Source organism: Mixophyes fleayi, chromosome 10 (genome assembly GCF_038048845.1).
Source record: "Mixophyes fleayi isolate aMixFle1 chromosome 10, aMixFle1.hap1, whole genome shotgun sequence".
NCBI classification, from domain to species: Eukaryota; Metazoa; Chordata; class Amphibia; order Anura; family Limnodynastidae; genus Mixophyes; species Mixophyes fleayi.
The window spans coordinates 103,435,994-103,462,006 of NC_134411.1; the positions used below are offsets into that span (position 1 = coordinate 103,435,994).

At 47.5% G+C, this 26,013-nt stretch overlaps 1 protein-coding gene across 1 annotated transcript; it reads right to left on the reverse strand.

Annotated features, from left to right (window-relative positions):
- Window positions 1-1,285: 1,285 nt before the first annotated feature.
- UBA2 (ubiquitin like modifier activating enzyme 2) lies at window positions 1,286-13,877 on the reverse strand. The gene is made up of 17 exons (XM_075189382.1): window positions 13,686-13,877; window positions 11,659-11,742; window positions 10,224-10,294; window positions 9,679-9,743; window positions 9,086-9,186; window positions 8,763-8,884; window positions 7,948-8,015; window positions 7,722-7,843; window positions 7,053-7,152; window positions 6,732-6,895; window positions 6,277-6,370; window positions 6,091-6,203; window positions 4,202-4,357; window positions 3,915-4,011; window positions 2,678-2,783; window positions 2,385-2,521; window positions 1,286-2,061 (listed from the first exon to the last, which is right to left on the reverse strand). Exons 1-17 carry the CDS (start codon window positions 13,821-13,823, stop codon window positions 1,874-1,876), a joined length of 1,926 nt encoding a protein of 641 aa, XP_075045483.1. The 5' UTR covers window positions 13,824-13,877; the 3' UTR covers window positions 1,286-1,873.
- Between the last annotated feature and the right edge of the window lie 12,136 nt (window positions 13,878-26,013).

The window sequence follows — 26,013 nt, forward strand, 5'->3', positions numbered from 1 at the left end:
GACATTCAGGCTGCTGTGTTACGATCCCAGCGGATGGTTCATGCTGCCCCCTGCTGGTAAAGTGTGGGACAGCAAGAGGAAACCCGAGAATCTCCAGCTGGTGAAGAACTACAAGCACTAGCATGCCTCTCACTGCCACAGCTGGGGGGCCCACATGGTGTATCTCTGCATTAAAGAGACAAAAGTAAATTAATGGTAGCCCTTATTTGATACTTTGGTTTAATATAATGAAACATAAGACCCGCGAGCTAGCGATTCATGTTAATCTTGATAAACGACGGGCCATTGTTCTCTGCAAAGTTTTATACTTTCCCACCTGCTGCAGATGAAAACTGTCTATTGTGGTTTTTCCTTCCCAGTTGGATTAATTCTATCCAAGTTGTTTAGGTATTTGGTTAGGGCTCGTCCTCCTCTGAGCCGCTGGGCTACCGTGTGTAACCAACACTTAACAGAACCATCACAGCAACGCCGGCAGAGAATCTAGACGCGGCCAGGAGTGCACAGCGGTAGGAAGGGGTTAAACAATCCGTTACTGACACGCAGCTTCCAGGTTTACACGGTGAAAGTAGAGCAGACATTTAGAATCACACTGTGCTAGAAGTCATGGCAACCTCCACATACAGCGAGAGGACAACACACCTCCAACCGGCCGCGCACTCTCCTGTAGAGCGTTTCCGCCCACTAATTTTAACTCAAATACTTGAATCGCTTTAAGTGCTTTCCCATAAGACCCTCCTGAATGGTTATATCGCTCAGAAATATGAGGAGTCATCGCCCTAAACAGCGTGCTGCTGTAAGTGGGTGGGAGCGCCATTACCTGCAAAGCGCACGAGAGACATTTTTCTTGTGTACATTTCAATCAGTGCGTTGTAGCTTAAGGTTCCCAAAACTCTTCAGATCATACTTACGATATTTCTATGGTACAGTATCACTCAAATTTAAATGTCATCAGTTCAGATTTCCTAGTAATTCTGCACAATGGCTGCAGGACAAAATAAACGCAACCTCGCAAGAAGTTTAAAGACAAAACTTTTCTCCGACGTACAACTAATGACAACATTCTGTACGTGTCCCATATAGGAGGGAAAATGTTAGATTAATAATGTGATAATTAGAACTATGTATCAGGTATATTGTTAAACATTTATATAAACCAAATTGAAGCTGAGCAATGGATCCTAAGTGACAGACGGCTGCTGCTTTCTCCGAGCGGTGACGTTTTTCTTACTGGTCATATGACGCGTTGTCCCTGTTTCTGACACTTACAGAGACTCTGCACACAATATACAAGATGCCATTTATTTGGTCCTTTCAGAGGTACAGTAAGGAAGCGAATCTTACAAAACATCCAATATAAATAACCTGGAACAATGCACAGTTTGCTTTGAACAGTATCCATCAGTACAGACAAGAGCCGCTTTACAGTAATGTACTGACAGCTGCCACATACGCCAACCATCGCCCCCCCCCCCGGAGGACAGAGAAGGCGGCACGTCGTAGAAAACGCTAACCAACTATAAATCAAATTAGGGTGTGAGAAACATGTAGCTCTACAAAAGTCCTTTCTCTAATCTAAGAATAAAAATGTAACAAAACATAAATACAGGAGTCAGGATTCTTCGTTATACCACAGTTTTAGTGCTAAACCACTTGAACATAGAGGAGGGGGCTGGGCCACCTCCTACAACAATGTAAAACACAAGTGTATGAACATATAAATAGACATGGCGTCCTACTTCTCAGACCAGTGTAGAAAAAGAGAAGACGGCTGCCGACTTAGGTGGAACATCAAAGGACTGGAGTCAGATGTTTAACACACCCTAATAAAAGTCACAACGCAATATATAAAATATGGCGAGTCTGCGGCGAGTTCTCAGTCCAGAGAAATGATGTCATCGTCCTGTTCTGGCAGCAGCTCCAGGCACTTCCTTTTGCTGACCACCGTCTCGTCTTCTGAAAGCTTCCTCTTTAGACTCACGCTCTCCATGTTGACATCAGAGTTGCTGGAGGAAGGACTTTCTTCATCAGAGTCCACGATTAACACGTCGTCTTGTTCTTGAGCTTTACAGGAGAGAAGTAAAAGTGAGCAGCAGAGCAAACAGTTACTACACTCCGACAAATCTGTTATAGGTCAGAGTATGTTATATGAACCCACTGTCCTAGATCGGCTCATTGTCATTATCAATACCCCCCGCCCCCCCCGATGCCCTACACCAGCTCATTGTCATCGGCCATAAACCCTCCCACCTCTGCTGTCATACACCGGCTCATTGTCATCAGCAATAAACCCAACCCCCCTGTCCTACACATGCTCCTTGTCATCATTAATAACCCCGCCCCCCCTCCCCCACTGTCGTTCACAGGCTCATGGTCAGCAGCAATACCTGTGGATGTTGAGGGTTGTGCTCCGTCGTCACTGCCGTTGGTGATGCTTTTATCACCCTCTTCCAATGGTTTCTGAGGAGCCTTTTCTGGAGCGTCTCCAACAACCTCAAACTCCACGTCTTTCTCCAAATCTTCACTAAAAGAAGAAATGTAACCAGCTTTAAGCATCAACTTACACACAAAAGCCATTGTAACTGGAAGGGTTGAGGTGGGTGTTTTGGAGTCTAGAAAGGGGACGAACCGAAGACTTTACACAGGTTCAATAATAACATTCCTGCAGGCTCACTCCTACCTCTGTAATAAGTTGATCAGGAGAGTATAATCCTGTAGAAAGTCATCCGCTTGAAGTCTAGTACCGTTCCGAATGCCAAAGTCTGAGAGCTTCCGCCCGTTGTTTGCTGAAAGAGGGAAACGGGGCAAAATGAGAAACCTCCCAGAGCGGACAGGGCAGTAATATCTCTGCCAGGGATCCTGCTATATCGGTCATACAGTGCCCGCTGTGAGGGTGGCACATGATACAATGTAATGAGGGAACGTTGGCTGCTCGTGAGGTATTCATCTAACACAGCTAGAACGGAGATCTATTCCTCGTCTGTACTGCACAATCAGCTTGTAGACACACTGACTGTGGGAGCTACACTCAGAGCAGCCAGACAACATTCATAGGAGAAACAATCTGATACACGACCACTTCAATGACCTCAGTATGGTCGTCTTTACCCATTTACTCAATTTGCGTCTCATGATCTAAAAGGAACTTAAGTTGAGCCGGTTTGCCCACAAAGGATTTTAATTGTAACAAAACGAATAAATCTAACCAGAATACCCTCTGTATTTGTTTCCTAACTCCCCTAACACATTACAATCGTATTCATTCTTTAATCCTATACAGAGATGAGCAGAAGGGCCAATCAGAGTCTTAACGAGTCCTAGGCAACAGCAGCCGACGTGCCGGATAGATACCGATGACTATAAATGTCCAGAGCCCACCCCGCCCAGCTAATGGTCTGTAGTAAGGAGACCACAGTAGTATTCCCAGAGCAGGTTACCACAGAGGCCCCAGCATGGTCTACGCACTGAAGGGAAAGTGAGAAGATAAGTATATTATAAATACATGGACCAAGCTTCCTCTACGGGTGCTGCTTTATTGCAGAGTGACTGACAGCTTGCCAGTCTTGCTTGTACCAATGCACAGTGTGGATTGGTGGATGCATACACAGGGGCAGGACCAGTGATGTCACAGTAGCTCAGATGACTGAATTCTCAGCTGACACTGCCCTAAACACGCGGGAGGATTATCAGCGGTCTGATAGAGATGGCCAATACTTTATGACAGGGCCGTAGTGTAATATCAGGGAACAATGTATGTTATATTCTGGAGCTGTCCCAGATTACAGATAGAGAACATGGTGGGACTTTCCTTGTATTGCGTCTACCACTGCGGCGCTCAGCGACCTGCATGTAAGGTGGATGCAGACAGAGGTCGTTCCGCCAGGATAGACAGCAGCGGCCACATGCCTGTCACTCACCATCCGTTTCTCCAGCCTCGGAAGAGATGAGGATGGTGCCTTTACCGTCCTCAATCTGGACATCAGGAGCCACCATGCCGAACTTCTCCTTTATTATCTGGGAAGACACGATGGAAATTTACTTCTGAAGCGGCCACGACAAGTAATGCAACTAATTTTTCTTCTATACGGAAATTCCAGCCAAGAGAAACCAGAGCAGGACGGGGGAGCAGCCTAGCGGCACCAGTAACCCTCCGGCAGTTATAACACATACATAACGCGGTTTGTAGCACTCGGTGTAAACGCACCTTGTCCTGCAGCGTCTGCACCGTGACTTTGTGGACATTTAACTTGACTTTGACCTCGGGACGGCTCGCGCACACGTAGCAGTTGGGGTTCGGGGGATCCAGCACGCAGGGGACCAGCAGCTTCTTACGGGGGTTGGGCTGTTTGTTCAGAAATACCTGACGGAAGGAATCACAGGGGGTCACATACTTACTCTCTGTCTTCATCCAATGATAGCACCGGTATCAGATTGTCACACACAGAAATACAACAGATATTTAGCATCTCTGATTTGCAGCAGCCAACAACATATAGGTGTAATATAACCAGAAGACCGCTGACACTAATTGTATCACATATCCCGATAGTGACATCACATATGAAACGTAGATACAATTAAAAGACTAACAAATAGATAATGGATACATTTAGACAATGTTGCGTCTCCTTGTGACAGCCGAACGACCGTCATTACCGTTTATCTGTAAAGAGCCTCAAACATCTGCAGCACCGGACGTCCAGACAAACACATCGCACATAAAACAGTACATGAGGTTAATGGAGGTGCAGACATCAGAGAGAGGGGGCCCTGGTCACGAGAGCTTACAGTCTAGGTGCGTAATATCTGAGCTGTCAATGTGTTTTCCTACGCTGACCCCGATTAGCTGGTCCATATAGCGGTCAGTTAGCGACGCCACATAGCGCAGTTTCCACTAATGTCATGTTACAGGCACACAAAGCGGAGGTCTCGGCGCGGCTGAAGCTGGGAGTGTCCACATTAAGTGCCGTCTATTACCGCAGTTAAATCAGCAGCTCGTAGCCGTGTTACTCAAAGAAATAAAAAAAAGTCTACAAAACAGTCGAAGATGAAATCCCCTAATCGCGATTCATCACAGCGCGTGCCACTGTCTGATGCCCTATCCCCCTCCCCGATTCTGTACAGTCATAAGCCATTTATATTTGGTTGATATAATGGATCACAGATCTACAGGAGATATAATGGATCACAGATCTACAGGAGATATAATGGATCACAGATCTACAGGAGATATAATGGATCACAGATCTACAGGAGATATAATGGATCACAGATCTACAGGAGATATAATGGATCACAGATCTACAGGAGATATAATGGATCACAGATCTACAGGAGATATAATGGATCACAGATCTACAGGAGATATAATGGATCACAGATCTACAGGAGATATAATGGATCACAGATCTACAGGAGATATAATGGATCACAGATCTACAGGAGATATAATGGATCACAGATCTACAGGAGATATAATGGATCACAGATCTACAGGAGATATAATGGATCACAGATCTACAGGAGATATAATGGATCACAGATCTACAGGAGATATAATGGATCACAGATCTATAGGAGATATAATGGATCACCACAGTATACAGACGAGCCATACGTTCATGCTGTATGCAATTTTTATTAATTGTTTGAAATAAGGTTGCAAGTCTTAAATATTGCACAAGGAGGCGCCTTGATGTCCTTTGTATTTTCCTACAGATTTTATATTCTCCTGGCTGAACAAACAGGAGGTTAAAGGTCATCGGAGGAATGTATTCTAAGAATTGTGCTGCTATTGGAGATAAGAATGTATTAACCTCACAGTACAGTGATATCACGGAGATGGGCAGGGGTTATACACGTCACAAAAGAGCTTTAGCGTCCGTTACTACTTCTCGATATTGATGCATCTCTACCACTCTGATGAAGATTTGTATTTATCTGTTGTTGCTTCGTGCTTGTGCCCATATCTAGGGGAGTGTTCTGCTAAACACCCGGAGCTCTGAGGTCCACCTAGGGTTGTCTGCTGCTCGGTAACTGAGTACATATGGACGGACAGACAGGTCACACACACACAGAATAAAAGCGACATACGGTTCTGCATTGTTCTAGGTTCCCGGATAAAATCTTCAGTCCCTCCAGCACGATCAGCCCGGATATAACGGCATTAGTCGTAGCAATCGCAGGGATGATGTTTCCAGCCATGGCTGTGAGAAGACAGAAACACGTCCTGACTCGTGTCCTTTACACACACGGAAGACACCATTATCAGCTACTTACATTTAACATCAAATCGGCTCTTCATGTTCATGCTGAAGATAAACATCCTGAGGTTAGCGGCAGCCGTCACAAAGTCCATCGCTGGTGGGTCATCCTACAGTAACCACAATAACAGCCAGATCTAAGTCATAGAGCAGCGCAGAAATAAAGAAACCACCACAGAGACATCATTTCCTATTATTACCTCCCAGAAATCCCAGGTCAGAGGTTATTGAGAGACTACAAATCCAGCAGACAAAACAACAATAATCTGAGAAGTTACTGAACCGGTCCCCTATATAAAACTTTTTTGTAACGCAACCAATTAAACGTGTAATAATAGAAGGCGATTTATCGAGAGAAACATAATAAAATATTTAGCCAATTCTCCTGAACGCTACATGTAACAAGTCATCCTGTAAGATTATATAATATAACATGAACTGACCGGAGGTACAGACACGGGTACATCTCACCTTATCCCACACAAGCTCAGCGCCATCGCCCTTCTCAGATATCTGCTCCTGTAATGTCCGGACGCTGTGAGAGAACAGCTGAGCGTAACCGGCGACATCCAGGACCTGCTGGTCCTTCAGACCGACGGAGGAATATTCATTCTTCTGTTCTGGGGAACTGTTCTCTGGGGAAACAATGAAACATTTTATACTGCAGTCCAGAATGAAAGCACGGTGTTATATAGAGAGAGAACTAGCGATACATAATAATGTAACTGCCTAACACACCCCGGGCCGCCATCATGTGCACACACCACTAGATATGTATAAAACGTGAGTTACCGCTGTCCTGCATGCTGGCCCAATCCAGAGGTACCGGGGGCTTCCGCTTCCTCCATAGTTTGTCCATAGTCAGCAGATAGCGGATGTCGTCCTTGAATAGCTGCGAGTAAGGAGGAAGGTGATCAGGACACCCCTGAATTGTATCATCGTTATACAGCGAAACTCCCCCAGGGAACCCCTAGACCTGTGCCAGCCGTCCCGTGGGCATAACCATATATACAGATATTAAACAAAGTACAACATTCCCCAGACACAGATTATCTGGAAATTATATCCAGTATACAGGCAGCAATGTGCAACATTCATAAATAAATATGCAAATATTCCAATATATTAAGGATTTGAGATGTCCGACATGAGACAGAATCACTGGGAAATAAGGACATAACCGGACGTCCCGGGTCCGTATCGGTCACTCACAGGGCGCGTGCGACTCATCAATGTGCACAAACACCTTATTTTCAATCTCCTGAGGATGCCGCGTAACTAACAACAGAGCCGGCTGTGGAGCTCTCCGGTTGCTTTACTGCACAGTAGTAAATAGACTGGAATTCGACATGAAGATTTTTTCTTATTTTTTAAAAAAAGCTCCTGTTCACAGACCCATCACTCAGTGGCCCCTTCTCCCCCACAGACATGGGACACAGCACAATTAATTGGTTAAGTTACCTTGTGAAACAGCTTGACCGGATCATACCCCGTAGACCGGGCCCACTGCTTGGTAGACACACGCTTGATGTCCCCATCCTCGTTAGAGGCATTGGCCCGCTCTGCGGCCTCTGTGGGCTCCCCTGTGAGAAGAGACCAGTATCCGTGAGACTAGTGACCTGCAGGACACACACGCAGAACGCAGGCTTCCGATTGGTGCTCTGTAATAGCGACAGACAATACTCACAGGAAGCTTCAGGGTCAGCGGTGTCGGGAGAAACTTCCTGATCAGCATCTTCTTCCCCAAATAACTGGCTGCAGAGAGAGAGAGATTTCTAGGTTTCCAGAGCACAATGGTGAAAGAGACCGCACACATTACAGCGGTAGAGGCCGCAGCCATCACTCATTACACCCACTATGTCAGATGATCACTGCTGGTTGTTATAGGAGTAACTTATTACGTGCTACAGGTTTTCATGTCCTCCCCATTTGTTCTACAGACCCAGCTCCCAGTGCCACCTTATAGCCCGGACCTCTGACCGGCTCATCCAATCAGCAGCCGGCTTTTATTTGTAGCTGCTGTGTCCGGTTCTCCTGCGCTGGAGCTGCCCGAAGGGTAGTAATAAATATCCCGGATATATGCTAACAGGTCCCACTAAATAAATATAACTAAATAAAAGTGGAACTCCCCTTGAAAGTGTCACAAGGAGCAGACATTAGAGGACTGAAACTGGCGTCTGAAGAGCATCCCAACAACCTGGCGCACGTAACCTAACCAGAGAGCCACGACTCGAATATACCAGGAGTATGCTGTGTGAGGAGAGCAGTGCCATCTGGTGGTGGAAATAAGATTACACACTGAAATCTGGAATATGAAGAAAGATCTCTTACAGGATAACATGACCCTGCCTCTATTCTAGCTCCATAATTCCCAAGCTTATCTACTTATAAAAAAAATCTCTATGTGACAGTTGTGAGTTATGGGACAATGCAGTAAATTCATGTAACTGGCCTGAGCTGAGCGCACAGAGGGCTCATATCACAGATATAATTACATCTTACTTGAACAAGTATTTTGCCCAGACGATGCAGTGGATGGGCTCAGACGGAGTGTTTCGGATGGTGCAGCCAGGGAAGGTCTTCTGGGTAGGTTTGGGTTGACATTCGTAGCACTCGGTGACGCCCTGGAGATACACACGTTATGTACAGGTTTACACACATCCAAAGAGGTTCAGTTTCCAGCTGCCCAACCCATGAGCTGTAGTTGTACCAGTTCCACAGCAGAATTATCTCCAAGTTTATATCAGCGTCACTACAAAGCTCCTCCTGACTGACAGGCAGGAGGCCCAGTAGCGGCTGGGAAACTCTCATACACCGACACAAACCTTCTTAATAACTGTGACCTGTCCCAGGTACCCGGCCGTTCCGCTTTCTATCAGGGGAATTTCAGCAGCCAGACACATCCTGTTTACATGGTTCCTGGCAGCTGTAATTAGAGGGAGATGGTCATAAAACTATACACAGGTTACATACAGGTTCAAGATTCCCCAGTCCCACCTGGCTAACGTCAGATATAATATAGATATAGTGTCCGAGGGAGGCGGCCCCCACACAAGGGACAACAGAGGATGCCCTTCAACATGCAGCAATGGAAATAAAGGAACAAAAATTGAATAAAGACACAAGGCAGGAGCAAGAGGGGTACAGGAGTGTGCTGCCACCTAGTGGAGGAACACAACCCATTGTCTAGGTACCACCACTGCAGATAAAGAAACTACTTTCAGGATTAAACAAAGCCTTAAGTTGTTGTTTTTTTTTTTTAAAGAATCAAATTGAATATGGGGTAAAAAAAACCTGGATATTCACAGAAACATTTTCAGATTCCACCCATTGCATCATTGAAACAATAAAACAGAGCCACACGATTTATAATAGCACTGACTATAAAACATTAAATATAGATCTCGGCACCTCGTACCTCTGTTGTCCAACGCGTTCATAACCAGGGTGAATTTCTTAAAGAATTCCACGTCATATTCAGCGCTGTGAAGACAACATATGACAGGTTACACCCTACACCAGGCTCTGACAGGTCCTCAAGGACATAACACAAAACTTCCCCATGACAAAGTGGCAAATATCCATAACTGCCAAACAAGGGTCGGCAATACACGAGTCATATCTATAATCCCCATAAATAATATCTGTATAAACCGAATTCTGATACCGTCACTTTAGTATTAGAAGGAATAACGCACAACTTATTGTCAAAGATTATGGATATTACAAGTCCCCTCGGATCTATGTGACCAGTATAACAGCAATACCCCCCCCCCCCCCCCAAAAAAAACAGCTGATGATTTATATCTCTGAGGTGACTTGTAATATCATTAAAAATCTACAGTAGAGTTGCATTTTCCTGGTGCATAGTCACAATGGATACGTTTGACATGTTCCTCTTCATGTTTAGTAAATATAACGTTCATCTCGCATTAATCCCCCCAATGTAGACGGAGCACTGACTTCATGATGCTGTCGTGGTAATCTGTAATACTGGCTTCTGGACAGAACTGCAGGACACTCTCCTTGGCCACCTGCAGAGAGAATACGGAAGGTCAGACGCTGGTCCAATAATCAGTTATAGGAGACAGGGGGACTACTCCTATCTGTTGTTCCCAATAGCAGTATCACCTTTAAACTAGCTGTGGCTAGATAACGTAGAGATATTGTAGATATTTATTTCAAGGGTGCCGCTATTTGTAATTGCAATTGTACGTATTTTGGTATAGTAATGTAGTGATATGCCATGTAGCAGGACATTTGTTTTTGTAACTCCTGAAGGTTAAAGCTAAACATGCTAATTCAGTCTTTTCACCTCAAATGTGACCAACATAACTTTATAGTCTGAATGCACAGCAGGAGGTAGTTACCTTTATCTTAGAACCTTTCTAAATAATGCAACCAGCAAGTAATTTAGGAAATCACAGATTGATGTGAATTTTGTTAAGGTAAATTGCGTTAAAAGCAAGTTTAGAAAATATTTTACATCCTGATGGTAAACATTCAATGTAATATCTCAAATTGTGGTGTCAGCTTGGAAGGGAGCAGGGTTACCCCCTGCCAACATGTGTCAGAATCTGTATATTAAGAGCCCTGTTTGACCAGGCTATGGTATCATTTCATCTGTAACTTCTGGACAATCACCAGTACCACTAAACTAGTGTGAAAGGGTCTTGTCATGACGCTTGAGCAATAAAGAATCACTCATTAAAGATTCCACATGAGACTATTACCTGCTGTTTCCCGTGACCAGCAAATAAGAGCTTACACTCTAATCCGTTCCCCGGCTGTCCTGTGTTGAGCCCAGTGTCTCTGTGTCAATGCTCTGGCCACTACCCAGCAGTTCTGATCCATAGTAAGAGGTCAGGAAGTACCAGCCAGCAATAAAGAGGCACTGAAAGTAGCTATACCAGGTACCCCAGAAGTAAGCTGTTTTAGATGCCATTGAAGGAGCCTAGTGATGGCAGACGAATCCTCCTACAACTACTGCGCAGTCAGCAAGTGTCTGGTGCTAAGGTGACACCAGGAGTGATCAGTTACTGACAGTGAATAACCCAGATAAACCGTGCAGGAGCGTCCTTTCATCCTTCTTCCCCACACAGACCAGGTGATGAAGAAAGCCCATCCGGTCACACCAATTATTATTTATTTACAATAAACTCTGCAGCATAGAGAATGTAATGTGGGGGCTCTGCTACAGCAGGGGTCCAGGTAAAGGGTCTGGCTCAGTATTACTAGTTCAAGAGAGGAAAACGTGTGGGAAAAACCAAGGGGTGAGGATCTCCCTGTCTAAATTAAACACAATGGAACCTCTTTCTGCCACTGTATTATCAGAAAGACGGTGATCTAGAGGCTACCAGTCACATCCAACTACTGTACAAATAAGGAGGCGACTTACCTGCGCCTTTGACCTCCCGACATGTTTCTTCTGAAACAGAAACTGCCTGTTGAGGTTACTGACGTCAATTGTGTCCAGATCAATCTGCAAAGCAAAGAAAACCTCTTGTTTAGTTGTTGCCTAGAGTTTCAGACAGGACAAGAGCCCCTCAATTCCCATGTGAAGGAGCAGAGAAGAGAGGGCAACACAGGGAGATGCCACGACCAGAGGGAGAGGATAGGGGCAGCGGGGATAGCCCAAAGAGGGAAGGAGCAGGAGAGAGATACCCTGCAGGTGTATGGGGGGCAAGGAGATGCCCTGCATAGAGAGAAGGGGGGGTCAGGGAGATGCCCTGCATAGAGAGGAGGGGTCAGGGAGATGCCCTGCATAGAGAGAAGGGGGGGGTCAGGGAGATGCCCTGCATAGAGAGAAGGGGGGGGGTCAGGGAGATGCCCTGCATAGAGAGAAGGGGGGGTCAGGGAGATGCCCTGCATAGAGAGAAGTGGGGGGCAGGGAGATGCCCTGCATAGAGAGAAGGGGGGGGGGGGTCAGGGAGATGCCCTGCAGAGAGAGAAGGGGGGGGTCAGGGAGATGCCCTGCAGAGAGAGAAGGGGGGGTCAGGGAGATGCCCTGCAGAGAGAGAAGGGGGGGGGGGGGCAAGGAGATGCCCTGCAGAGAGAGAAGGGGGGGGGGGGCCAAGGAGATGCCCTGCAGAGAGAAGGGGGGGTCATGGAGATGCCCTGCAGAGAGGGAAGGGGGGGGGCAAGGAGATGCCCTGCAGAGAGGGAAGGGGGGGGGGCAAGGAGATGCCCTGCAGAGAGAGAAGGGGGGGGGCAAGGAGATGCCCTGCAGAGAGAGAAGGGGGGGGGGCAAGGAGATGCCCTGCAGAGAGAGAGAGAGGGGGGGGGGGCAAGGAGATGCCCTGCAGAGAGAGAGAAAGGGGGGGGGTCAGGGAGATGCCCTGCAGAGAGAGAAGGGGGGGGGGGGCAAGGAGATGCCCTGCAGAGAGAGAAGGGGGGGGGGGGAAGGAGATGCCCTGCAGAGAGAGAAGGGGGGGGGGTGGCAAGGAGATGCCCTGCAGAGAGAGAAGGGTGGGGTCATGGAGATGCCCTGCAGAGAGAGAAGGGGGGGGTCATGGAGATGCCCTGCAGAGAGAGAAAGGGGGGGGGGGCAAGGAGATGCCCTGCAGAGAGAGAAGGGGGGGGGGGGGGTGGCAAGGAGATGCCCTGCAGAGAGAGAAGGGGGGGGGGGGGCAAGGAGATGCCCTGCAGAGAGAGAAGGGGGGGGGTGCAAGGAGATGCCCTGCAGAGAGAGAAGTGGGGGGTCATGGAGATGCCCTGCAGAGAGAGAAGGGGGGGGTCATGGAGATGCCCTGCAGAGAGAGAAGGGGGGGGTCAGGGAGATGCCCTGCATAGAGAGGAGGGGTCAGGGAGATGCCCTGCATAGAGAGAAGGGGGGGTCAGGGAGATTGCCCTGCAGAGAGGGAAGGGGGGGGTCATGGAGATGCCCTGCAGAGAGGGAAGGGGGGGGTCATGGAGATGCCCTGCAGAGAGGGAAGGGGGGGGGTCATGGAGATGCCCTGCAGAGAGGGAAGGGGGGGGGTCATGGAGATGCCCTGCAGAGAGGGAAGGGGGGGGTCATGGAGATGCCCTGCAGAGAGGGAAGGGGGGGTCATGGAGATGCCCTGCAGAGAGGGAAGGGGGGGGGGGGCAAGGAGATGCCCTGCAGAGAGGAAGGGGGGGCAAGGAGATGCCCTGCAGAGAGGGAAGGGGGGGGCAAGGAGATGCCCTGCAGAGAGAGAAGGGGGAGGGCAAGGAGATGCTCTGCAGAGAGGGAAGGGGTGGGGAGGGCAAGGAGATGCCCTGCAGAGAGGGAAGGGGGAGGGCAAGGAGATGCCCTGCAGAGAGGGAAGGGGGAGGGCAAGGAGATGCCCTGCAGAGAGGGAAGGGGGGGCTTTTAGGGGCCCACAGGCCGCACTCGGGGTCTTATCCCCTCCCCACAGTTACCCCCGGGGTCCCCTCAGCCCGCCCACAGCCCCGGGTCCGCACCACGTCCAGGTTGGTGAATCCGGTGAGTAGAAGGTTCTTCAGTAACTCGCAGCCGATTCCTCCGGCCCCGACCACCAGCACCCGGCAGCTGGACACCGCCTCCGCCAGCTCCGTCCGCAGCGCCCCGACCACCGCCATCCTCACCGCCTCTCAGCGCGGGAGACACCACAGACTCCGTCACGGACAGAGCGGCCCTAACACACTCACACAGCGCCACCTGCTGGCTGGAGGGAACAAGGCACCGGAGCGCGCTTCGCACAGCGACACCTGCCGGCTGGAGGGCACACTGCACCGAAGCACACACAGCTCCACCTTGTGTCAGAATGGCGCACTGCATCTGAGCTCAGTGTTCAGATCCATGGAGGAATTTTTTTAAGTGTTTATTTTGAGAGGAAACAACAATCAACAGTATAGTGGCTCTGACCCAAGAGACGTTGTACCCAGCCTAGAGGATCCAGAAGCGTCTCAGGTTCCAAATCGCATAGAGTGGGGTCTGCTGCTCCTGGAACGTGGGGCAGGGGAGGGTGAGCAGCTACGACTTTCCCTAAGATACCAAGGGGCCCAACACTTGTGTGAGTTGTGATGAAGATAGTAGGCGATACTATTCCTACGTGCGATATGTCAGACATCAGAGGCGGAACTAGCGAGTTGTGGGTGCTGGTGCACCCCCTACACACACATGCAAAAAAACAAAAACATATAGTGTTTTGTTTTGATTTCAATTATAAGAAATATAAATACATAACAAGTGCCATATTGTATCATACTGTGCCCTTCAGAGGGAAGCCAAGAAGTGAACTCCTGTGAAGTGCGTCTCCAAGTCCACCACACAATATTCTGGTAAGAACAGTGGCGGATCCAGGAGGGGGGGGGGGCAATCACCCCCTCATAGCAGCACAAGCATACCTTTAAATTGTAGCTAAGATGCTGTTCAAGATGGAGGAGAGGGTGGGGCCAACCGGTGCTGGGGCAGGGCCAACAAGAGCTAGCCAACCAGAATGAAGGAGGGGCGTGACTATGCTGCATCACCACCCCCTCCCACCTAAAAATAAAGTCTAGGTCTGCCCCTGGGTAGGGAACAGGGAGCATAAGTGACTAATAATAAAACTTGATATCCGGGAAGCAATCAACCTATTCTAAACAGGCAATAAATTTGGCGATCAGTCTCAGCTGATCGGCGGGTAGCGTCTATGTTGCTTGGCAACAAAAGCGGCACATCGCGCATGTGCTAGTGCCGCAATCATGTGATTGCGTCCCGTTGCCTAGCAACGGGACGTGAGTTGCGGCCTAGCGGAGGTGCGGAGACAGCACCTTACAGTATCCTCCCCCTCTTTTTTTGTGGGTAGCATAGGACTCCTGCAAGAATTTTGCCAACAAAAGTGGGGCATGGATATCCTCTTCAAAGACCCAGGACCTTTCTTCAGGGCTGTAACCCTTCCAGTGGATTAGAAATTGGCGTCTCCCACGAGAGATTCGAGATTTCAAGATGCGTTCCACCAAAAATTCTTCACCCCTAACTCTTAACAGGAGTGAGTGGAGGAGATTTGTTGGAAAATTCGTTGAGAATGAGTGGCTTCAACAAAGATATATGGAATGTGTTATATATCCGAAGAGAGGCTGGAAGGTGACGTCTGTAGGTAACTGGGTTGATCACATGAGAGATGGAAAAAGGTCCAATATAGCGTTGAGCCAATTTCATTGTGGGAACTTTGAGTCTAAGGTTGCAGGTAGCTAACCACACTTTGTCTCTCACCCGAAGCACTGGAAGATTCCTTCTATGCTGATCCAAAAAGCGTTTGTAACAATCCGAAGACTGTAGTACCCTGGAACAAACTTGGGACCAAATTTGGGAAAAATTGTGAATCATATTCTGTACAGCAGGTACCGAGGAATCAGAAAGATTAGAAAAGGTGGGGAGAATGGGATGTCTCCCGTAGATGGTAAAGAAGGGAGAGTTACCCGTGGACTCGTGCTGGTGGTTATTATGAGTAAACTCTGCCCAGGGTAAAAGTTCACTCCAGGAAGATTGTTGATCCAAACAGTAGCATCTCAGAAATGCCTCCAGGTCCTGATTGGTCCGTTCAGTCTGCCCATTAGTTTGCGGGTGGTACCCGGAGGAGAATTTTAGGCTGATGCCAAGCTGTTTGCAAAAAGACCTCCAGAATTGGGAGACAAATTGGACTCCACGATAAGAAATGATATCCCTCGGGCAGCCATGGAGGCGGAAAATCTCTCGGATGAACAGGAGTGCTAGCTGGGAGGCAGAGGGTAGTCCCTTGAGGGGAATGAAGTGGGCTCATTTCGAAAAGCGGTCTACCACTACCCAGATGGTATTAAAGCCATGACTGGCAGGAAGGTCTGTGATAAAGTCCATTCTGATACTGAGCCATGGGAGGTCCGGAATGGGAAGAGGATGGAGAAGACCGGCAGGGGGTCTCCTAGGGATTTTATGTCGGGCGCAGACCTCACAAGAACGGATGTATTTCTGGACGACCGAGGGCAATGAGGGCCACCAGTATAGATGAGAAAGAAAGGCAACTGTCTTCTTAACCCCAGCATGACCAGCGAATTTGGCGTTATGAGCCCATCTCAGAAGTTTGATGCGCAGATGTTTTTGCACAAAAGAACGACCAGGAGGAGGAGTCTTGAAATAAGAATTGGTCAAGGCTAGAATAGTGGAGGGGTTGAGGATGGGTTTGGCAACTATGGGTGATGAGGCATCAGAGGAATCAAATGATCTGGACAGTGCGTCAGCACGCATATTCTTGGTACCGGGCCGGAATGTTAATATCAGCTGGAATCTGTCAAAGAATAGCGACCAGCGGGCCTGGCGAGGGTTCAGACATTGCCCAGACTGCAAATAGGTGAGATTTTTATGATCAGTAAACACTGTGATAGGAAAGCGTGCCCCCTCCAACAGGTAGCGCCATTCCTCTAAGGCGGTCTTGATGGCGAGAAGTTCTTTATCACCAATCCCGTAGTTAGCCTCACTAGCAGAGAACTTTTTGTAAAGGAAACCGCAAGGAATGGGAAGACCAGCAGAATTCTTCTGAGACAGCACCGCTCCAATCCCAACAGAAGACGCGTCGACCTCCAAGAAGAACGGTTTACTTTGGTCGGGTTGAGATAAGACGGGTGCAAGCGTGAAGGCCTCCTTATTGGCTAAAAATGCTTGTACTGCCTCTGGGGGCCAGGATTTTGATTGACCACCCTTCCGAGTAAGAAGAGTAATGGGAGAGATTAGCGTGGAAAATCCCTTGATGAATTGGCGATAATAATTCGTAAAGCCAATAAAACGCTGGGCAGCTTTGAGGCCGGAAGGCTGAGGCCAATTACGAATAGCCTCCAATTTGCTGGGATCCATCCGAAGGCCAGAACCCGAAACTATATACCCCAGGAAGGGTACTTGAGAGCAATTGAAGAGACACTTCTCTAATTTGCAGAATAGCTGATTAGAACGTAAACGAGAAAGTACTTCTTTGACATGCAGAAGATGAGTAGACAGGTCTTGTGAAAAAATTAGGATGTCATCCAAATAGATAGCCACCGACTGATAGAGTAAATCTATGAATATTTTGTTAACAAAGTCCTGAAAGACAGCTGGGGCGTTACAGAGCCCAAAAGGCATCACCAGGTATTCATAGTGGCCGTCTCTGGTATTAAACGCGGTTTTCCACTCGTCTCCTTTACAAATTCTACTCAGATTGTAGGCCCCTCTGAGGTCCAACTTGGTAAGAATTTGTGCCCCTCGAATACGATCGAAGAGTTTCGAAATTAGGGGAAGAGGGTAGCGATTTTTAATCGTGATGGCGTTTAGTCTTCTGTAATCAATGCACGGTCTGAGAGAGCCGTCCTTTTTTTTGACAAAAAAGAAGCCTGCACCTGCTGGGGAAGATGACTTCCTAATGAATCCCCTCTTGAGTTTCTCGGAAACATACTCCGACATGGCTTGTGTCTCAGGTAGGGACAGAGGATAAACCCTGTCTCTAGGAATACTTTTCCCAGGGATGAGGTTGATAGGGCAATCCCAAGGCCGATGAGGAGGAAGGATTTCAGAAGCGGTTTTAGAAAAACATCAACAAAACCAGAGTAAGCGTCAGGAAGACCCACCAGGAAAGATGTGCAGAGGCAGGCCAGCTTGGATTTCAAGGGAGAAACTGATTTCAGGTAGTTGATAGTTTCATAGTTTAGGCTTTTGCTAAATGGGTAACTGTCTGTGTATTATCAAACAATAAAAACATACAAAAATAAAAATTTGATGAGGTTGGGCCTAATTTCAATTACCATGACCTTGCTTTAATTAAAGCAACTACTGTAGGAGAGCTTCAGCCTACTGACCTGGCCTCTATAAAAGTGTATAAATGCAAGTGTTCAGAAGCAAACAAACACAATGGCCAGATGCGGACCAAAAGAAATACAAACTGACGTATTGTATATATTTTGTCTGGTTGGCCAGGCTCAGACCATTGTGATTTATTACATCCCTACCGGATAGTTCAGTTATTGAGATAAATGAGCTCTTGGACATCCATCACTAGTCAATGTAGATAATGTGTTGTCTACTTACTAGGATAACAGGGTGTGGTTCTTTGGCAGAGGTAATAATTCCCAATCCTCCCTGTGTATTATTTTACAAAACATTACTATCCAGACACACAGCAAACAGCTCACACAACACTGCAGTCTTAGGTTGTTGTCAAAAATATGTGTCTATTGCAATAAGGACAGGAATGACCATTGATCTAAGTGGTTTGGTGAAGCCCTGGCGATGGGACAACCACTGTACATTAGCAATATTATAAAAGGCTAATGACTTTGTATATATTGTAAATGTGCCCATATTCATATCGGTACATATTTGAAGTAAAGATTCATGACCTTGGTGCACACCTAGAATGAATTGAACTAGTCCATTAGTTGCATTTGAACCTGTGAATTGTGTCACATTATTGAGAGGTAACATATTAAAATAGGCAAATAATCTTGGCTGGAGGTATTTACCTACCTAGCAAGGAACACTATAGTAGTTATATGCTTGCCTAGGCACCATTTATTCACCCAAACCAAGAGACACTGCAACTGGGGTAAACTATTACCCCATTCATACTGCACCAAAATCCCGGGTTTTTGCCGGGGCGAGCTCAAACTACCCGGGTCTTGGTGCAGTATGAATGGTACAAGTCTAAAAACCCGGGTCTTCAACTCGGGATTTATCGAGGGGTTATTCCCGGGTCGGACCCGGGTTGCCTGCACTATGAATGGTGCAACCCGGGTTTTTCAACCCGGGTTGCACAGAAAACATGCTGATTGGCTGTCTGCCTGTCTCTTGAGGATGATGTCATCGTTGGAAGCCCGTGGAAGATTGTAGAAGCTTTTTAGAAGAGATGGTGGATACATTCAAACAAGTGAGGTCAAATTGGCAGTGAGGGTGGTCCTAATAAGTTCAGCAGAGGTATTGGTGCGCTCTCCTTCAAAAGTACTGGAGTCCACTGACAGCACTGGCATTTCAGATTCCTGCACATTCCACTCAGGTAGAGATTGGTCTTTTTGAATTTTACAAATGTTATGTAAAATACAGCAAGCAGCAACCACGTGGGGCACAAGCTTGGTGTCAATGTCAATGCGCTTCAATAGACAGCGCCAACGTCCTTTCATGCGCCCAAAAGCATTTTCCACCACCATCCGAGCCGAGCTGAGGGTATGTGTAAACCGGATCTGGTCCTGAGACAGGTGATGTTGCTGAGTGAACCCCTTCATCAGCCAGCGCCTCAAAGGGTAAGCAGCATCCCCAATGATGTGTACCGGTATCTCCACACCATCAACAAACCTAGATTTCTGTAAATAAAAACATGCAGTTTCACGTCACCATGTTAAAAATATTGGTCACATAACGCAGTACACTTGGTACTATATGGTGAAAATGCATTTTGCAAGTGTTACATCTATATTTAAAAAGGGGCAGTAAATACATACAATATTGATAGCAAACAATAGTATATAAGCTTCAATTACAAAAACATCATACAACATTACACCTATATTTACCTCTCTAGGGAGCAGCCAGCCATCTTGTCTTTCCTCAGCAATTTGGTAAAGGTCTGAATTTGCTAGAACTCTGGCGTCATGGGAACGTCCAGGCCACCCGATGAAAACATCTGTGAAACTGACATAAAAAAATGCATATAGCAATGTTTTACAATACGCATTACACATGGCACAGTCACATAAAAAAACCATAAAAAAAGCTTACCAATAGTTGGGGTCAACCACAGCCTGCAGAATGATGGAGTGCCAGCCTTTGCGGTTGTAGTAATCCGCATGGTTGTCTGTGGGGGCAATGATGGGGATGTGTGTCCCGTCTATGGCTCCAGCACACTGTGGAAACCCACGCTTCAGGAATCCTGCAATTGTATCATCCAGGCGCTGACCTTGCGGTAAGGAGATGAAGCTATGATACAGGGCTTCCAGCAATGCCGTGGTGACTTCATGCACTAGAGTGCACACCGTGGATATCCCCACTCCAAACAAGCAGGAGATTGTCCGGTATTCTCCAGGGGTAGCATACCACCACAACACAATAGAAAGGCGCCTACATGGTGGAATAGGTTTCCCAAAGTTAGTGGCCTTCCTGGAAAGTGCTGGGGTAATAAGGTCCAGCACATAGTTAAATGTCCCACGTGACATTCTGAAGTGTTGCATCCACTGCTGTTCCTCAAACGCTTCCACAGTAGACCAGAAAGCTTCTCCGTGGCTACGCTCTCTGGCACGCATGGTTCGGTTACTGGCAGCACTGCATCTCAAAATTGAGGCAATGCTGGCCCTGAGAAACGCTCTCCTCCTGCGCATATACAGACACCGAGTTTTCTTCTGTTGTGCCATAAACTTTGCCTTCCTCCTCCTGAACTGGGACTGTGCAAGAGTGCACAGTGTCAGCAGATGCAGCAAACTCTCATTTGCTGCATAAAACAGCAAAAACACACTAGTAAACATGAACTCTGGGCTACACAAAAGTGAGTCGTCGGCCATGATGAAAAGTAATGTGGTAAACAATCACCACCCACTTTTGCATCATCTTTATGCGTCAAAAAACCAGTCACCTTTCAATGACATCACCATTTTTCAGCCAATGAAAACTGCTCTGGTGATGACTCCCACAAAATGCCAGGGCACAGACTTGTGCAGTATGAATGGGGTCAACCTGGGAAATTCCCGGGTCCGAGGTGCAGTATGAATGGTGTTTCTGAGCTGGGACGCTCCGAGACCCTGCAAAAACCCGGCTTGAAAAACCCGGGATATTGCCGGGGCGGCAGTATGAAAGCGGTATATGTCTGCTTTTGGAAGCCATTACCCAGTATGAGATATGTTAAAAATTAACCTTTTATGGCTGCCATTCACATGATGCTAGTTTAAATTTAATAGATTTTAAAACCTGATTAGTGATGTACATGTGTGCTGACATTTACTCTCGTATTCAATTGTTGCTCGGGGCGCCGCCGGAACGAGCGCGTTAAAACTATTACCGTTTATACGGTAATATTGCGCGTAATTACCGTTCATACGGTAATTTACTCGCTCAATTTCAGCTCGCTGCTAACAGGAGCTGCGAGCTGAAATTGAGCGAGTAATTACCGTATAAACGGTAATAGTTTTAACGCGCTCGTTCCGGCGGCGCCCGGAGCAACAATTGAATACGCCCCTTAGAACTTTAATCTGCAGATCCAAGCCATATTTACATTAAATATTTAGCAATGTGTTGACTATGGAGAAATTAAGGTCATGCATGGCTGCTTTGTCATGTACAATCCCACTAAATAGTTAGCGGTCAAAGACTGAAATTTAGAGATAGACATAAGGGCTCTGAATCATTACAGATCTTAACTAAATAAACTTCTTATTTAGGTCTCCTGGACAAAACCATGTTGCAATACAAGGGGTGCAAATTAGTTTTCTGTTTTGCACACAAGTTAAATAATGACTGTTTTTTCATGTAGCACACAAATATCAACTTTAAATCTCAGTGTACAAATAAGCCATCAAGTATTTAACTTGTGTGCAAAACTAAATACTAATTTGCACCACTTGCATTGTAACATGGTTTTGTCCAGGAGACTTTAATAAGATACTTCTCAATTTAAGATCCTTAATGAATCAGGCCCAAGATGACCCTTTGGCTAGATTTAAACATACCGTTTGACACATAAATGTCTTGTCAGACACGTAGCTAAAATTAAATTAAGGAATGTAGACTCAGTGTTCTGAGATAACAATGTCCTTAGACTTATTAAAAAGTATAGATTTTTAACAACATCATAAAAAAGCTATAACAAAATTACAGCCACATAGTTTTGGTATGATTATAACATTTATTTTACACAAAACCATAATTTTTGGTTAATAAAATTTAATAAAATGAAAAAACAAAAACAAAACTAAAATAAAACCAAGATCATTTTTTTTTGCCTTCTTATAAAGGATTTTTTTGGCATGACGGGTGTGACTTCTGGTTACCCGTGATGTGGAGGAGTCAGAGGAAGCATCCAAATGCACAAGGGGAACAGAATGTGCAGACGCTGTGAAGGCACAGGGTTATGGGCAGGGGTGGTGGAAGGGGGCAGGACAAAGGGGGTGGAAGGGGGCAGGACAAGGGGGGTGGCAGGTGTCTGGACAAAGGGGGTGGCAGGGGTCTGGACAAAGGGGGTGGCAGGGGTCTGGACAAGGGGATGGCAGGGTTGCAGGACAAGGGGGGTGGCAGGGGCGCAGGACAAGGGGGGTGGCAGGGGTCTGGACAAAGGGGGTGGCAGGGGTCTGGACAAGGGGATGGCAGGGTTGCAGGACAAGGGGGGTGGCAGGGGCGCAGGACAAGGGGGGTGGCAAGAGCATTTGCTAGGGACATAGAATAAAGATGGACTAGGGTTGGGGCAAGGAGGGAGGAGGGAACAGACGGACCAGGGAGGGAGGAGGCAACAGACGGGGCAAGGAGGGAGGAGAGATCAGACGGGTCAAGGAGGGGGGAGGCAACAGACGGGGCAAGGAGGGAGGAGGGAACAGACGGACCAGGGAGGGAGGAGGGAACAGACGGACCAGGGAGGGAGGAGGGAACAGACGGGGCAAGGAGGGAGGAGGCAACAGACGGACCAGGGAGGGAGGAGGGAACAGACGGACCAGGGAGGGAGGAGGGAACAGACGGACCAGGGAGGGAGGAGGGAACAGACGGACCAGGGAGGGAGGAGGGAACAGACGGACCAGGGAGGGAGGAGGGAACAGACGGACCAGGGAGGGAGGAGGGAACAGACGGACCAGGGAGGGAGGAGGGAACAGACGGACCAGGGAGGGAGGAGGGAACAGACGGACCAGGGAGGGAGGAGGGAACAGACGGACCAGGGAGGGAGGAGGGAACAGACGGACCAGGGAGGGAGGAGGGAACAGACGGACCAGGGAGGGAGGAGGGAACAGACGGACCAGGGAGGGAGGAGGGAACAGACGGACCAGGGAGGGAGGAGGGAACAGACGGACCAGGGAGGGAGGAGGGAACAGACGGACCAGGGAGGGAGGAGGGAACAGACGGACCAGGTAGGGAGTAGGGAACAGACGGACCAGGCAGGGAGGAGGGAACAGACGGACCAGGGAGGGAGGAGGGAACAGACGGACCAGAGAGGGAGGAGGGAACAGACGGACCAGGTAGGGAGTAGGGAACAGACGGACCAGGGAGGGAGGAGGGAACAGACGGACCAGGTAGGGAGTAGGGAACAGACGGACCAGGCAGGGAGGAGGGAACAGACGGACCAGGCAGGGAGGAGGGAACAGACGGACCAGGGAGGGAGGAGGGAACAGACGGACCAGGGAGGGAGGAGGGAACAGACGGACCAGGGAGGGAGGAGGGAACAGACGGACCAGGTAGGGAGGAGGGAACAGACGGACCAGGGAGGGAGGAGGGAACAGACGGGTGAAGGTAATGTGCCGGAGGTGCGTTGGGAGTGGACATGTAAGAGATCACCCAGGAGTGTTGCTATAGTAGACATTGTGGTATTTAGAGTAGTCATTTGGGTGGTGTGTGCTCATGAAAGTTTTGAGTGTGCTATTGATAGTGGTGCTCCATGCGGGGTAGAGTGCTCGCTATTTGTGCAAGGTGAGTGTTCTGTGATACAGTGATACAGTGGCGTCTTCAAATCTTTGGGATGTGAGTGAGAGTGCCTGCACCCTCGCAAGTTCAGCCTGATCCCTCTGAGGCTCCTCCACATCACGGGCAACTTCCCCCTCCACCTCAGGAGCAGCCTGGTGTTCACATTCTGTAGATAGAGAAAAAGAAACAAGAAGATATTAAATCCAAACAGTAACCCTAAAGGTTTTATTTGTAAACATTTTTAGCCATGCGTGATGTAGCATTGGTAGAGTGTAAGCTTCCATGGAATTTGCTAACAGGCCTTGACAGTCCACAAAAGCAGCCATAGGCACATATGTTGCTACCTTTTTCTAAAAGCCCAACATATTGATACATTTTGTCTTCAGTGTGTACATTTCATTTCCTACTATGTGATAGGCAAACACATTGTGCCATTAAAGTTTTACAGAAGACACATCCTGAGAGTTGACACATGTGCAGATACAGACATTAACAGACATTAAATAATTAAACCCATCATCAGGCGCGGGCTGGGAGAGGGATGGCCGGGGGGCACACAGGCGGCCGCATCATATGACAGGGGGTGCGGCCGCCTGTGCGCTGACACGGCCGCATCTGATGTCATCAGATGCAGCCGCGGGGGGAAAACTATGTTTTTTGCATCCGGGGGGCGGCTGGTCGGCCTACCCCCCGGCCCTAATAGCCGTCTGACCCAGCGGCCCGGGGGGCCATTGCCCCCCTGCCCCCCGGGCCAGCCCGCCCCTGCCCATCATGTACCTAGTGGAGCGTGCTCTCCTGTCCAGGGTGGGCTATAGCCAATGTCTATGTCACCCACCCCAACGATTTCAACAATCGAAATTGCTACACTTGCACTCTCCTCTAGGGGTGTTAAAAATGTCTCAAGGGGAGGACCCCCACCAGTACCTTGGGCATGTTTGTGTGCCCGCAACATTTTTGCCTTCAGCCGGCCTTTATAGTCTGCCCATCTGTGCAAATGACAAAGATTATGCCGTGAAATAGCAGATTACTAAACGAAAAGCAACTTCATTTTGTACTTTGGCAAATCACACACAAAATAACGAAACAAATACACTGTAAAATGTGTGCGGCTTTTCAAGTGTGGATAATGTAGAAAACTGAACATGTTAATGTGACAAAGTACCCTGGTGATTTTGTAGTTGAACTAAGGCCCTGATAGACAAATGACTTACAGACACAAGGTGGGTTAAGCTCACAGTTTTCTAACTAGTACTATGGTTACAGTCATCCAACTTAAATAGGGCTTTAGAACAAACATTTAATTTGTACCGTTTCTGCACTTCTTGCGTTCTACGCTCGACGGTTGATCTTTCATTTATTTTTTGGGTTATTTGGGCTCATTTTTGAGCGCGTTCATGCCCCATTATCTGTCGATCCACTTCTAGCTCGGCTTCAGTAAAATTGTGCCTCCGGCGGGCTGGCAGCCCTGGGGCCCTCTCCGAGCTGGGCCCAGCATCAGACATATTGCTCTAGAAAAAAAAAGGAGTGTGTTTATTGGCAAAGCAAACAGTCAGGTGCAATGAAACATTGTAGGCCAAACCACCTCCTTAAAGATTGCATTTGGCAGACTCCAACCTATGTATCAAGCACATGCCCCTTAATCTAAAAAGCCTTGTTGTTTCTATATATAACCAACAGTCACTTAGCCAACTGTATTTTAAAATTAGTTGCCTAAAATAACTAATTCAACATTCTGCTAATACTATCACTCTCCACTTTATGTTTTATTACATTGTTTATCACGTTGGCAACACAGTTAACTCACCTATCTCCCATTCAAAATCCTGAGCAGGAACACAACAATGTGATTGGAAATGTAAGTTGATTGCAAAATAAAGGCACCACCAGGATTAAGAGTGTAGACTATAATTTTTTATTTTTTGGGATTCATCCAAATAAGTGCATAGATACATGTGCAGTAATATGACCATCAATGCTATAATCTACTTAATAGTGTGTGTTGTAGGGAGAAAGCCATTAGCAGAGTGTAGCAGTAAATTGTACACTTCCCATGTACATTTTGAGGGCAAGGCCACGCTTTCATTGTTGAAAGCAAAGTAACAAATATTTCATCCTAAAAAGCTGCCTCCATAATGTGAGACAAACATTTTTCTTTTTTCTAAAAATATATCACATCCAATTGTACTTACTGTTTGTTTGTTTGATAAG

What these genes read in the sequence shown, in the direction of transcription:
- UBA2 (XM_075189382.1), bottom strand. Translation starts at nt 13,823, where the DNA reads ATGGCGGTGGTCGGGGCGCTGCGGACGGAGCTGGCGGAGGCGGTGTCC. An exon ending in CTGATCAACTTATTACAGAG is followed by an intron (nt 2,522 to 2,677) that starts GTAGGAGTGAGC and finishes TTCTTCTTTTAG; the next exon opens with TGAAGATTTGGAGAAAGACG. An exon ending in ACAACCCTCAACATCCACAG is followed by an intron (nt 2,062 to 2,384) that starts GTATTGCTGCTG and finishes TCTCCTGTAAAG; the next exon opens with CTCAAGAACAAGACGACGTG.